Consider the following 16046-nt stretch of genomic DNA (forward strand, 5'->3'; position numbering starts at 1 on the left):
CTCCTCCTCTTCCCTCTGAATCTGCAGTTTTTTTGTGTAGAATTTTCCAGGTAACTCAGAAAATTTGCTGTTATTACTCAGGATATGGAGATTCCTACCAGTTGGTGGACCCATATTTTCCTCCAATTTCTTAGTCTTCAAAAATCCTAGCTCAGTTTGATAACGATGAGTAGTGCTTTTTAAAATAACTTTCTTTTGGAGGGATGAGACTGCAGCAAGCTATAGTTTTGTTTTGTTTTTTAGAGACAGTCTCTTCCTCTTTCACCCAGGCTGCAGTGTGGTGGCACAATCACAGCTCACTGCAGCCTTGAACTTCTGGGTTCAAGCAGTTCTTCTATCTCAGCCTCCTGGGCAGCTAGGATTACAGGCATGTGCCACCATGTCTGGATAATTTTTAAATTTTTTGTAGATACGGGATCTCATTATGTTGCCCAGGCTGGTCTCAAACTCTTGGGCCCAAGTAGTCTTCCTGCCTCAGCCTTCCAGAGTGTTGCGGTTATAGGCATGGGCCACCATGCCTGGCCCTAGTTTTATTCTTAAAAAACATTTCCAACAATTCAGATCATTGGTCCGGGCAAAGGCAGGTGAGACCACAAAAGCACAGACAGCGAAAGAAAAATAGATGAAAGGGATTACATCAAACTAAAAAGCTTCCTCACAAGAAGGGAAAAGTCAGCAGAGTGAAGGAAGTGGAATGGGAGAAAATATTTGCAAACTATCTTTCTGACAAGGGATTGATAAGTAGAAGATGTAAGGAACTCAAAAGCAAAACCAGCAAATCCAATTAAAATTGGCAAATTATCTGAACATTTTTCAGAAGATGTACAGGTATATGAAAATATTTTCAGTATTACTAATCATCAGGAAAATGTAAATCACAACCACAGTGAGATGTTATACACCCTAGTTAAATGGCTTTTAGCAGAAAGACAAGCCAGGCATGGTGGCGTGCACCTGTAGTCCCAGCTACTCAGGAAGCTGAGGCGGAAACATCACTTGAGCCCAGGAGGCAGAGGTTGCAGTGAGGTGAGATTGTGCACCACTGCACTCCAGTTTGGTCGACAGAGTGAGACCCTGTCTAAAAAAAGGAAAGAAAAAGAAATAGCAGATTCTGGCAAGGGTGCAGAAAAAGGGAAACACTAGTACACTGCTGGTGGAAATGTAGTTTAGTACAGCCACTATGGAAAACATTGTAGAGGTTCCTCAGAAACGTAAAAATAGGTCTACCATCTGATCTAGCAATCCCCTTTGCTGGGTAAATGTCCAAAAGAAAAGAAATCAGTATGTCAAAGAGATATCTGCCCTTTCTTTTTTTTCTTTTTTTTTTTCCTTTTTTGAGACGGAGTCTTGCTCTGTTGCCCAGGCTGGAGTACAGTGGTGCAATCTTGGCTCACTGCAACTTCCGACTCCTAAGTTCAAGTGATTCTCCTGCTTCAGCCTCCTGAGTAGCTGGGACTATAGGCACACACCACCACATCTGGCTAATTTTTGTAGTTTTAGTAGAGACGACGTTTCACCATGTTGACCAGGCTGGTCTTGAACTGACCTAAGTGTTCTGGCCCGCCTCGGCCTCCCAAAGTGCTGGTATTACAGGTGTGAGCCACGGTGCCCGGCTGATACCTGCACTTTCATATTTATTGCAGCATTGTTAACAGTAGTCAAGATAGTTCATCCATAATGAACACACACACACACACCACATGTACAGTGGAATATAATCCAACTGAGGTATAAAAAGAATGAATGAAGTCTTATCCTTTGCAGCAATGTGGATGGAATTGGAGGTCATTACGTTAAGTGAAATAAGCCAGGCACAGAAAGACAAATATCACATGCTTTCATGCAATATGTCAGAGCTAAAAAAGTTGATCTTAACGGAGGTAGAGAGTAAAATGAGGGTTATCAGAGGCTGAGAAAGGTGGGGAGCCAGGGATGAAGAGAAGTTGGTTAACAGGTACAAAAGTAGTCAGATAAAAGGAATAAGTTTTAGTATTTGATAGCACAGTAGAATGACTATAGTCAATAATTTATTGTATATTTCAAAATAGCTAAAGAAGATTTGAAATCTTCCCAACACAAAGAAATGATAAATGTTTGAAATGGATATCCCAAATATTGATTTGACCAGTACACATTGCATACATGTATCAAAGTATCACATATATCCTGTAAATATGTATAATTATGTATCAGTAAAATATTTTCAGTTCATCTTTTTGTTTTTGTCATGTGTAGATGGAAATTCTCAGGAAGGGTTAGTTTATTTAATAGCGTCGGTGTGTTCATTTTCCACATATTCAGTCCTTAAACCAAAGTACAGATTTCTCTTGTGATAGATACTTTGTTTTTAAGGATTTTTTTTCTTCTTTTGAAAGTATGAGATTTAGAAAAATGCACTCCAGATAATTATTACTTATTTGATCGGTAATTTTAAAGTAGCGCATAACTCTGGGGTATACTTTAAAATAGCAGTGAAAGTAATCTGTATATAAAATTACACAAAATAGATGAATATCAAAATATTAAAAGCCAGCATATCAGACATTGTTAAGATACTTGTCTTTACTTTCAAACTCAAGATTCTTCAGGATAAAACTTGCGTATTAAAATATACAGTAATCCCTCACCACGTATGGCTGTGCCAACTCATTTTTATATTTCCGTTGCAGAGATTTTAAGCTTTAATCATTTACATATCTTTCAGTTTTCATAAATTCTAAAATGGTGGAAGGATTATTGTCTTCTTTGCTGTATACCACATGCATTGGTCTTTGAGTTTGATGGATGGGGGATTTTCTCCCCTCTACTTAATACACAGATGACTATACCTAAGAAAAAAAATCTAGATTAGATCTTCATAGTACATTGTCCTGTACAACTGAAAGTGATTCATGAGATAGATTTTAATGCTGAGTATTTATTTTTTAAATGAATCACCTGTATATTAGATTTAGATTATTTAGATTTCTCTCCCTCTTTCTTTAAAAAGATGTATGTACACGTGCCACAAATACTATTTCTCAGATTTTGTGACTTTGATTTTGGCAGTTCTGATTTCCTCAGCCTTATTATTTTAGGGAACCAGTAAGCAGTAAGATGTTAACAAAAGGGATTGTGTATTGCAGTGATTCTCCACGCACCACTTGCCTCCCATGGTTCATTTGGCAATGGCTAGAGACATTTTGTTACACTTGGAGTGAGGATTGCTACTGGGTAGAGGTCAGGGATGCAGATATCCTACAATGTACACAGACATCAGCTCATCACAACCTAAAACTCTTTGGTTCAAGATGTCCATAGTGCTGAGTTTGAGAAACTCATTTATTGTTTGTATTAAACACTTGCTCCCTGCTTTACTTAAGTCAGTATATTTCCAATTCGTTTTTCTGTAAGGTTCAGCTTAAAGTTCCAACTTTGTCCTGAGGCCTTTCCTTGATGAGTTCTAAACCTGCATTGTGATCTTTAGGTTCTCTTGTACCATCACTGAAATCTCTGCAGTTAAGACGCAGTTAAGTGTTTATGCTGTGTTATTTTCTATTTGTTTAATATCTGTAAGTCTGGTTTTCCAAACGAATTTTGTTTTTTTTATCATTTTAAGCTCACCTGCTGGCAGGAAAAAGTAATTTTGTTAGTCAAGGATTGTCTTAAATTTCTTCAGAACTTGTTAACTGCTGTTGACCTTGATGTTAGAGCTGAGTTGGTAGAATGAAAAGAAGGGCCCAGGTTCCACCTACCCAGTCCTATCTGGTACATGTCGGGGTAAAGGGATAGATCAGTCCCTGTTGATGGCAGGTTGGAATTGGTATCAACTAGATTGTAGAGGAGGTGGTAAAAAGCAGTAGCAAAAGTGGAGAGAAAAGTGACTCCCTATTTGCAGGGAGGAAGGTAGATCCACTTCAGCCGTTAAGCTAGTACAAGTTAAAAAAAAACCCAACATTTCTTTGTTGGCTGTGGTCATTCTGAGCCATGCTGTTAAAAGAGTCATCTTTGGTATAGCACTTGTATAGAAGGGAGGAGTTCATGTTGGTATAGTAATAGATTTTAGGGACATTTTCTTTCTTTCTTTTTTTATTTTGAGACAGTCTCACTCTGTCACCCAGGCTGGAGTGCAGTGGCATGATACCGGCTCACTGCAACCACTGCCTCCTGGGTTCAAAGTTCTCCTGCTTCAGCCTCCCAAGTAGCTGGGATTACAGACATGCACCACCATGCCCAGTGAATTTTTGTATTTTTAGTAGAGACGGGTTCACCGTGCTGGCCAGTTTGGTCTCAAACTCCTGACCTTGTGATCCGCCCAGCAAGGGACATTTTATAAGGGCACAAAGGCTAAAAATTAAGTACAAGTCAGGTTAACCAGAACATACTATTGGTTGGACTTTCTGTTTTAATTGGTAGGGAGAGGTGGGTGAGTAGATAGTAATTTTAATCTTTAGGCATTTTTAGAATCCTTATGAGTATGTAAGTTGCCAAGAAAGAAACCCAAGTTTACACTGAGCTATTGTCTGAAAGTTTGTGTTATTTTCTGAAGCTTTTTTCACCTCATTGGATCCTTTATATGTACAACCATTTAGCACTCTAATTTGAAAAATTCACTTTCAGTGGCAAATACTTTCCCTTCAGAATTTATGTCAAAACTTTATTCATTCAAAGCAGCTACCATGGCATCTTCAGATACAAGATTCTGAGCAAGAAAATATATAACACTTCAAGGTAATTTCATAATAAGAAAAATGAGATATTTTAGTGTCATTTCATCATTTATATAAAAAAAGATACTTTTTTTTTTTTTTTGGAGACAATGTTTTGCTCTTTGTTGCCCAGGCTGGAGTGCAGTGGCACCATCTTGGCTTACTGCAGTGTCCGCCTCCTGGGTTCAAGCGATTCTCCTGCCTCAGCCTCCTGAGTAGCTGGGATTACAGGCACATGCCATCATGCCCAGCTAATTGTTTGTATTTTTAGTGGAAATGGGGTTTCATCATGTTGGCCAGGCTGGACTTGAACTCCTGACCTCAGGTGATCCACCTGCCTGGGCCTTCCAAAGTGCAGGGATTACAGGTGTGAGCCACCACGCCCAGCCAAAAACAGTACTCTTTTTCTTTAAAGCAGTCAGTACAAAATGAGAATCCAAAAATTATGTTCACACTTGTATCACGTAATTTACTTTTTCCGTAATAACACAAAAATAAGCAAAAGACAAATAATTTTAGAGAGGTGGGGAAGAGGCCTATGGTTCTTAACTGGAGACAGTTTTTGTCTCCCAGGGAACATTTGATAATGTTTGGAGACATTTATGGTTGTCACAACTAGTGTGGGTGGTGTGCTACAGGTTTTAGTGGGTAGAGGCCAGGGATATAGTTCTACATCCTACAACACAAAGGACATCCTTCTGTGACAGAGTTATATCCAACTAGAAAATGTCAGTAGTGGCTGGGCCCAGTAGCTCATGCCTGTAATCCCTGCACTTTGGGAGGCTGAGATGTGTGGATCACTTGAGGTCAAGAGTTTGAGACCAGCCTGGCCATTGTGGCAAAACCCCATCTCTACCAAAAATACAAAAATTGTCCAGGCGTGGTGGTGGGTGCCTGTAATCCCAGTTACTCAGGAGGCTGAGGCAGGAGAATTGCTTGAACCTGGGAGGTGGAGGTTGCAGTGAGCCATGATTGAGCCATTGCAATCCAACCTGGGCAACAAGAGTGAAACTCTGTCTCACAGAAGAAAAGAAAAGAAGATAACAGTAGTGCCAACGTTGAAGAAGCCCTGGGTTCAGGGATTGCAAAGGACCTATTAACACACAAAACAAATGTCTTGTGGGCCAAAAAAACAGGTAAAAATACTCAATTTCACTAGCAATGAAGGAAATGCAAATTAAACTGTTTTTCTACTAGTCTATTGACAGAATTTTTGAAAGATTATAGTATTCAAATGAAACATGTTGCTTTATATTACTGATGACACTATAAAGTGTGGTACATCATGGTTGGAGAGTTTTTGAAGGTCAAATCAAAAGTCTTGATATATATGTATACTTCATATTTTGGACTCTCAATAATTTTACTTACACAAATATATTCTAAGGTGATAAATAGATGCCCACAAAGTTCATTGCTGGGCTGTTAATCACATAATTACATAATTACTTTCAATTGTAATGAGGTAGATGTGCCCTAAATCTTTTTTTTTTTTTTGGACATAGAGTTTTGCTCTGTCCCCCAGGCTAGAGTACAGTAGTGCGATCTCGGCTTGCTACAACCTCCACCTCCCGGGTTCAAGCGATTCTCTTGCCTCAGCCTCCCAAGTAACTGGGTTTACAGGCGCTTGCCACCACACCCGGCTAATTTTTGTGTTTTTAGTAGAGATGGGATTTTACCATGTTGTCCAGGCTAGTCTTGAACTCCCGACCTCAGATGATCCGACTGCCTCAGCCTCCCAAAGTGCTGGGATTACAGGTGTGAGCCACCATGCCTGGCCCTAAATATTTTTGTAAACTGTGATTAATAAATAAATTATGGCACAAATGTGTGGTGCAGTTAAAAGTCTTGCTTTTCAAAGACTATTTGATCCATGCAAATATCCATAGTGAATACGGAGGGGGAAAAGGAATATTAAACCAGAATGTCAAATTTGAAAAATATATTAAAATGTACTTCAGTGTTGATGATTGACTGTGCAGATTATGGATACATTTTACTTTTATGTCTTTCTGTATTACAGTTTTTTACAGTGACTGTACTATTGATGTTATCAGAAAAAAAACCAGACATACTGTTTTTAAATCCTATTAACATTTTGGAGTAGTGTCAATATTTTTCAATTTACTGACTAGTCTGTCCTTTATCATATATCAGATTTTCATATATGAGTGGGTCTGTGTGTCTGCACTTTTCTGTTCCACTGATCTGTTTTAATATTTAGTTAATCAACAAGATGTAATATGATGTGGAATGATTATGTAAAAGAAACCTTCTCTTGTTTGGTGCCTTACTTACAGAGGTAGTAATTTGTATTTCAAAATTATTCCTTAAATGTCATAATTTTGTGTAAGCAACTCACAGTGTGTTCTTACTTTTGCAAATCTTTCACTTATTTTAGTGTTCAGATTAAATATACTTGTTTTGTTTGCCTCAGTCATATAATTAAGACTGAATTATCTGATATTTTAAGTCTTCTGATTAAAATACTTTGCCTTTTAAACATTAAGTGTATGTTAAGCGTGTCACCTTTAATGAGTAATCAGATCCAGTAGATTTATTTATTCATTGTTCTCAAATTCCCATTTGGTGTTTATTATTTGTGCAGTATTTGCTGTCCTTTGGAGTAGCTAACAGTAGTAGGAGGACTCTTCTGTGCTTTCTTGTGTTATAAGTGTTCCTCACATTTTGTGTGGAATGCAGTTAGGCTGAGGAGAGTACTCTTAATAGAATTGGGAATGGTAGGAAGCAGTAAGTTAAGGTACGGCCACTGGCCACTAAATTGTAGCATCACTTGGGAAAAGAAAAGATGAATCTTTCTGTCTTCAAGCCTCTAAAAAATACCTTTAGACTTCACAGAGTTGTGAGAGAAACATACTTGAATATGGACTGGTGAGTCCCTATGAAGAAAAAAGGTCAGTGGAAGGGAATAAGAAAAAGCAAATGAAGGGAGGTGATGCTACTTAAAAAAGTTAATGGGTGATGAATTTCAGTAAATTCTTGAGTTAATTTTGGCAAAGTAGGTTTAAATTTTGAGTATGTATTTTATTGGAGGGGATTTTATGTGGAGAAATTTGTTCTGAAGTTGAAAATTTGTTTGTTTCATGAGCATCTGTTTAGAATGATTTGATTTTTCATATTGAAAACTAAGGGTTTTTTGTTGTTCTCATTCCTACTTATCCAGTGAGTGTACGTTCCTAAGAAAATTGTTTTTGTTGCCAAATTTTTAGCTGATTTGCTCATGGCCTGTTTTTGTGCCTGAATTATGTAACTTTTTTTTTTTTTAAATAATGAGACGGAGTCTCGCTCTGTCGCCAGACTGGAGTGTAGTGGTGCGATCTCAGCTCACTTCAACCTCCACTTGCCAGGTTCAAGCAATTCTCCTGCTTCAGCCCCCCGAGTAGCTGGGACTACAGCTGTGCACCACCACGCCCAACTAATTTTTGTATTTTTGGTAGAGATGGGGTTTCACCATTTTGGCCAGGCTAGTCCCAAACTCATGACCTCAGGTGATCCACCCTCCTCGGCCTCCCAAAGTGCTGGGTTTACAGGTGTGAGCCACTACGTCTGGCCCCTGAATTATATAACTTTTAGGGAAGCATTTTCTGGTTTTGTTTTTATCAAATAGTTGTGCTCCAACAAAAAGCTGTCTCTCACATTTTATAAAGATCCCCCCCATCTATCTATGGCATAGTATTACTTGAATTGCATTGAATTGATCTTATTTAGAGTAACTGCTTGATTTATTTGAAAGTTAGACTACAAGGCTGGGCGCGGTGGCTCAAGCCTGTAATCCCAGCACTTTGGGAGGCTGAGGCGGGTGGATCACAAGGTCAAGAGATCGAGACCATCCTGGTCAACATGGTGAAACCCCGTCTCTACTAAAAATGCAAAAAATTAGCTGGGCATGGTGGCGCGTGCCTGTAATCCCAGCTACTCAGGAGGCTGAGGCAGGAGAATTGCCTGAACCCAGGAGGCGGAGGTTGCGGTGAGCCGAGATTGCGCCATTGCACTCCAGCCTGGGTAACAAGAGGGAAGCTCCGTCTCAAAAAAAAAAAAAAAAAGTTAGACTACAGTGTATACATAATTCATGTCAATTTATGGGGCTTAATTTCTGTCTCAGGTGTTAGTGCCATAAAGTCTTTGAAGCTCCCCAGAATTTCCATTACCTGGGGCCGCATACCTCTTGTCTGGCTGTTCCCATTAATGTGTGCTTTTTTTGGACCTCAAAGATGTCATGTCAGATGGTTAATGGAAAAATGAGATTAAAACACATCACAAAACCGGATGCATGTGGAAATCTGAACTCAAACTACTACAAATTAGTGGGTGACTGTTAAAGCTACAAAAAATAATTAATTTAAGAAACGAAAAGTGTAAGCATCCTATTTCAGTATAACTTTCACTGGTATGTTTAAGTATAAAGTGCATGTGGGGAGTTGTAAAATTTAAAGATAAATTTTAGGAACCAAAAGCAATTGTGTATTAATCAGAATTAATATTAGACATAGCAAAAATTCTGTGATGTGCAGATCTGCTTGTTAAACCTCAAATTCCCCTTTCTAAAATAGGATAGAGAAAGGAGGAAAAAAGTAATAATGCAAATAGCTTTTAATCATCCTCACCATTTTTAAAAGTAATAATGGTAAAATACAGAATTCACTCATTTAGTCGAATGGAATTGTTGGATTACAAGGCTCCATTTACCTTTTTGAGGAACTGCCCAAGTATTTTCCAAAGCAGCTACACCATTTTACATTGCCACCAGTAATGTGTGACATTATCAGTTTCCCCACAGCAACCCAGCACTTGTTGATTATTCTTCTTTTTTATTGTAGCCACCTAGTGGGTGTGAAATGGGTGTCTCCTTGTGGTTTCGATATGCATTTCTCTAATAGATAATAATGCTGAGCATATTTTCATATGCTTATCGACCATTTGTGTATATTCTTTGTGGGGAAATACCTATTGAAATATATGTAATGTAAACCTTATCATTTTAACTATTTTAAGTGTACGATTTATAGGCATTAAGTACATTGACAGTGTTGTGCTGCCATCACTATCATTCATCTGCAGAACTTTTTATCTACCCAAACTGAAACATTGTACACGTTAAACAGTAGGTCCCCACACCTTTCTTCCCACAGTGCCAGACTACTGTCTCTAAATTTGACTATTCTTGATACCTCATATGAGTGGAATCATACAATATTTGTTCTTTTTGTATCTGGTTTATTTCACTTTGCATAATGCCATCAAGTTTAATCCATGTTGGAGCATGTCAGAATTTCTTTCAGATTAAAGACTAATATTCCCGTGTGTGTGTGTGTGTGTGTGTATGTATGTGTGTGTGTATCACATTTTGTTTATCCATTCATATGCTGTTACACATTTGGGTTGTTTTCACCTTTTGGGGATCTACCAAGAAATGGAATTGCTGAATCATAGAGTCGTTTTGTATTTGCTTTTTTTTTGAGGATTCATATTGTTTTCCACAGTGACTGCATTGTTCCCACCAACAGTGCACAAGAGTTTCAGTTTCTCTACATCCTTGGCCAGCCAATACTTGTTCACTTATTTTTTGGATAATAGCCAACCCTGATGTGTATAAAGTGGTATCTCATTGTGATTTGGGTTTACATTTCCCTAAGATTAATGGTGTTGAGCATCTTCTTGTGTGTTTGTTGACTATTTGTATATCTTCTTTGGAGTCGTGCCTAGTTAAGTACTTTGACCATTTTTAAATTGGGTTGTCTTTTTTGTTGAGTTGTAGGAGTTCTTTATATATTCTGGGTATTAACCCCTTATTAGATACAAGATTTGCAAATATTTTCTCCCATTTCATAATGATTTGACTTTTTACTCTGTTGATAATGTCCCTTTGATGTACAAAATTTTTAATTTTGGTACAACTCAATTTAACTGTTTTGTTGCTTGTGCTTTTGGTGTCACACAATATATTATTAAGAGACAAGGTCTTGCTCTGTCACTCAGGCTGGAGTGCAGTGGTGTGTGATCTTGCCTTACTGCAGCCTCTACCTCCTGGGCTCAGGCAGTCCTTTTGCCTCAGCCTCCTGAGTAGCTGGGACTACAGGTGCATACCACCATGCCTAATTTAAATCAATTAATAATTGATTATTTTGTAGAGACGGGATATTGATGTTGGCGCAGGCTGGCTTCCAACTCCTGGGCCCAAGTGATCTTACTATCTCAGCTTCCCAAAGTGCTGGGATTACAGGCATGATCCACACCACACCTGACCCCACATAATATTTTTATGTCAACACTGGTTGCCTTCAGAATATCTTGGGAATATATTAGGAACCTTTCACAGTGAAGAATAAAAATTTTCCAGACTTTTTTTTTTTTGGAGGGGGTGGGGGAATGGAGTCTTGCTGTGTTGCCCAGGCTGGAGTGCAGTGGTGCCATCTTGGCTCACTACAGCCTCTGCCTCCTGAGTTCAAGTAATTCTCCTTGCCTCATCCTCCTGTGTAACTGGGATGACAGGCATGTACCTGGCTGATGTTTGTATATTTAGTAGAGACAGGGTTTCACCATGTTGGCCAGGCTGATCTTGAACTTCTGACCTCAAGTGATCACCTGCTAGGATTACAGGAGTGAGCCATCACACACCCAGTCTACTAATCTAAATGAGTTTATTTGTGTGACAGTCCTTTCAGGTGAAAATGTAGTTCTATGAAAAATAGCAGCTAGTTCAGCTCTAAATAAAGGTATTGTTCCTTGAGAGTCCCGTACCTCTTTGATATGCAGCGTAATTTTTTTAATGTATATTTCTCGTTTTGTTACACAGAATATTAAAAAAGTGTATTCAAGGGTTGGAATTTAATGAAATTAGTAATTATATCTTCTCCACTTTAAGTGAAACAGACTTTTTAAATTACGAGTTTGTGGTATTGAAAATGATGGCTTCTACTGCTAGTAATAATACAGTTTGTGTGTACAGTTTGGTGCTGCTGCCGTGACTCTTGCTAAATGTATATGTTTTATCCATCATTGCTTTTATACCATCAGTACAAATATTAACAGTGAACTAGTCAGCTGTTATTGTTTTGACAGTAGCTTTGGACCACAATTCGAAAACTGTTTGTAGCGTTGCTGGATGGAGGATGGAAGGTGATTGCAGATTCACTCTTGTTAATGTGTAAATTTGTTGAGTGGTCAACCTGTGTAAAGAGATTGAACTGCTGTCACTAATGGTAGTACTGTCTGCCTGAGGAAATGGTTAGCATTCCTGACTCCTGTGTCTCCTGGAATTTACACTATTCAGGCAGGTATCCTAAAAAAATTTCCCTTTATATTAGTGGTAAAATGTGAGGAAAGAGGGATTAAAAAGGTGTTTATGTTAATTTGATAAGTGAATAGATACATAACTTTTGTCTCTTAAGTGACAAAAGAGCCTGAAGATATTAACTGAAAGGGAAAGAAAAAGGAGAAAGTAGTTTATTTTGTTATTTAGCAGATAACAGACAGATTTTACTAGTCCCTATAAGCATTGTAACTTGGATGATGATGATATGGATTCATTCTGACTTAAGAGGATAGTAACTACCTCGCTGGTTAGGTTTGTTATGAGGGATAGTCAAAATACTGTTTTAAATATGATAAGAATAGGACCTAACACACCATAGACTTTCAGGCAGAGGTAGTTCATTTAAAAGATTTAAGTCAGATATCTGAGTTTTGTTTGGTTTGGGAGCTGGATAGCATCAGGATGGAGCTTGTGAGGTAAATGAGGCATGATACATGCTCCTGAATGACAACATTCTCATTACTAATTATTCATATCCTAATTTTATTAGCATTAGTGTTATATATTCTGCATTTGTGCTTTGTGTTCAAGAATTGTAAAGCTACATGGTATTATATAATTTTTAATTTTTTGCTTATAGGATTCAGTGGTCCCAATTTAAAGGCTATTTTATTTTCAAACTGGAGAAAGTGATGGATGATTTCAGAACTTCAGCTCCTGAGCCAAGAGGTCCTCCCAACCCTAATGTCGAATATATTCCCTTTGATGAAATGAAGGAAAGAATACTGAAAATTGTCACTGGATTTAATGGGTATGCACTTAAAACTATTTTTAAAATTTAATCTTTAGCAGAACATCGTAAATTTTTCTTTTAGTTTTGATATGTCTGGTTGATAATGGATTATCCATTAGAATAGATTTTTGTTTCTAGTGACATGTAGTGCTGGATGACTTTTAACTTACAACTATTTTAAAATATTTACAGCCTCTTAAACTTGAACCACCTTTTTAAAGGTATCATTGAAAACATTCATTTATCAGGAGACATTTTAATGGTTTTTCCTTCCTGTTTTGTGTCTTCATACTACATATAGAACCTTTATATCACTGAGAAATCACATTTCTTTTAAAATGAAATACTAATTTATGAAAGTATTTTAGTGAGTTTTTGTTAGATTTTTTTTTGGAGTCCTCATTTTTCCCTCAAGTAACCACTTACTTGTTAGTTACAAGTAACCATTTTTTGGCCCTTTGTAAAACATAAAAAACACCAAAAAGATAATCTTTGCAAAAGTAAAACTCATTTTTAAAGAAATGTTACTGTGTTGCATATTCTGTCATTTTAAATTATATTGTTTTAGGACTTTTTTTTTTTTTTTGGAGACAGTTTGGCCGTGTAACATTCATTTATCAAGAAACATTTTAATGGTTTTTCTTTCCTGTTTTATGTTTGGTGTTAATATCTTCATACTTTATATAGTACCTTTATATCATTGAGAAATCACATTTCTTTTAAAATGAAACACTATTTCAGTGAGTTTTTGTTTAGGCTTTTTTTTTTTTTTTTGGAGTCTTTACTTTTCCAAGTAACTGCTTATATTAGTTACAAGTAACCATTTTTGGCCCTTTGTAAAACATTAGAAACACCAAAAAGATACTCTATACAAAAGTAAAACACATTTTTAAAGAAATGTTACTGTGTCTCATATTCTCTTATTTTAAATTTTATTTTTTTTAGAACTTTTTTTTTTTTTTTTTTGGAGAAGGAATCTTACTCTATCACGCAGGCTGGAGTGTACTGGTGCGATCTTGGCTCGCTGCAGCCTCTACCTGCCAGGTTCAAGCAATTCTCCTGCCTCACCCTCATGTAGCTAGGACCACAGGCACGTTCCACAATGCCCAGCTAATTTTTTTGTATTTTTAATAGAGACAAGGTTTCACCAGGCTGGCCAGGCTGGTCTCGAACTCCTGACATCGTGATCCTCCCGCCTCGGCCTCCCAAAGTGCTGGGATTACTTACATGAGCCACACCTTGCCCAGCCAGGATTTTGTATTTTTGTGGTTTCCTTTATTGAAGGGAAGAAGTGTTTGTGAAGTTGAATTGTTCAATTTAGTTTGACATTAATTTGGGCTCTTAACAATGATACCAAATATAATAGATTGTGAGTTTTCTAACCAGTGAATTCATAGTTAGAGTTATAGATTATTTTTGAAGGGGTTTCAGGTTGTATTATTATATAGCTTAAATGGCCTGATTCTTTGGGTATTTAATTGCATGGGATTTTGAAATAATATAGTGTAATCCAATTAACAGTTTGCTGTATATCATATTCTTCTGTTTTTTGGTTTAAGAATTCTGCTTAAAATATCAAATGCTTTATGCCTTGATTTTTGGGTCTGTTACAGAAATATTTGGGGAAGAAATCACAGCTTTTTGTCTTTGAGGTTCATCAGTTATGGTTACCACTGGAGGCCTGAGATGGGAAGGAGACCTGTTTTCACTGTGCACCCTGTTGGACTGTTTAAATTATTTAACCATATGTGTGTATTTCCTTATCAATATTAATTTTTAAAATTTTCAGGAAAAAAAATATTTTCGAACGCAATCATCCAAGAAGCAGCCACATAATATTTTAGAAGCATGTTGCATAAGATTTACTATTGAACTAAATACATTCAAGATAAGAATACTTCTGGGGGTTATTTATAAATAGTACGTATATATAAATAGTACTTAGACATTATAGTGACTCATCTTTTATTTTAATAAGTTAGGGCCATCATTCAGAAATAAAAGTTAAGGTGAAATAGGTCAAACTGTACAACTGCTTTAAGCGGATTTACTTGTGATTCTGAACTAGTAATAGCAAATAACATTTTCAGTTCTTTCAAATTAAGCTGGGCTAGAAACAAATACATGTATCATACATACATTATAATAAATGTATATTATAATTGTGTGTTATGTATATTTATGATATAAATATAAACATTTGTAATTAATCTGTAAAAGAGGTCATTCACCTACTTCAGAAAGTGATTTGAACAGTCATTAAGTTGCTGAGCATTTTTCTTTTAAAACTTTATTTTTGTCTAACAGCTGGGGCTGCAAATAAAAAAAAAACTTTATTTTAGAACCATAGGTATTTTGAACTTATATTTTATTTATTCGTTATTTATTTGTGTTTGTTTATTTTGAGATGGAGTTTCTCTTTGTCACCCAAGCTGGATGGAGTGCAGTGGTGCCATCTCAGCTCACTGCAGCTTCTCTCTCCCGAGTTCAAGCGATTGTCCTGCCTCATCTTCTCAAGTAGCTGGGATTACAGGTGTGTGCCATCACACCCAGCTATGTTTTTTTGAATTTTTAGTAGAGATGGGGTTTCACCATGTTGGCCAGGCTGGTCTGGAACTCCGGATCTCAAGTGATCCACCTGTTTCGGCCTCCCAAAGTGTTCAGATTACAGACATGAGTCACCGAACCCGGCCCGAACTTATATTTTAAATTTGATTTTTCAGAATGGCAGTTTATGAATCACTTTCTCTGAGCAGGCAGAATCTAAGTCTTATTTAATCAGTGATACATTGAGTTTTTTCTGCTTTTAATTTACTCTTTTTTTGTCTGTATTTTAGTATATTGGTATGTTGAAACATATTTATAAAATCTTTCAGCTTTATCTCTGTGTTTGGGTTGTTTTTCTTTTGAGATGGCGTTTCAGTCTTGTTTCCCAGGCTGGAGTGCAATGGTACAGTCTTGGCTCACCACAACCTCCATCTCCCAGGGTCAAGCAATTCTCCTGCCTCAGCCTCCCAAGTAGCTGGGATTACAGGCGTGCACCACCACGCCTGGCTAAGTTTTTGTAGTTTTAGTGGAGATGGGGGTTTCTTCATGTTGGTCAAGCTGGTCTTGAAATCCCAACCTCAGGTGATCCACCCACCTCCGCCTCTGAAAGTGCTGGGATTACAGATACGAGCCATCGTTCCTGGCCTGTGTTTTACATATATATAAAACTGGTTTTTAAAAATATTTACTAAGAAGTAACATTTTGTTGGTTTTCTACCAGTTTGAGGTTTTGTCCATCCTAGTA

The 16046-nt window shown here is 37.2% G+C and overlaps 1 protein-coding gene across 1 annotated transcript in view; it reads left to right on the top strand.

Annotated features, from left to right (window-relative positions):
* The window catches only part of PPP4R2 (protein phosphatase 4 regulatory subunit 2), a 60502-nt gene that overhangs the window by 28014 nt on the left and 16442 nt on the right, over window positions 1-16046 (top strand). The window contains exon 3 of the mRNA XM_012474225.2: window positions 12602-12772. Coding sequence (XP_012329648.1) covers window positions 12602-12772 — 171 coding nt within the window. The remainder of the gene's footprint in view (window positions 1-12601; window positions 12773-16046) is intronic.

The sequence above is a fragment of the Aotus nancymaae genome, unplaced genomic scaffold (genome assembly GCF_030222135.1).
Source record: "Aotus nancymaae isolate 86718 unplaced genomic scaffold, 86718_ANA_hifiasm-v0.15.2.pri h1tg000046l, whole genome shotgun sequence".
Classification (NCBI taxonomy): Eukaryota; Metazoa; Chordata; class Mammalia; order Primates; family Aotidae; genus Aotus; species Aotus nancymaae.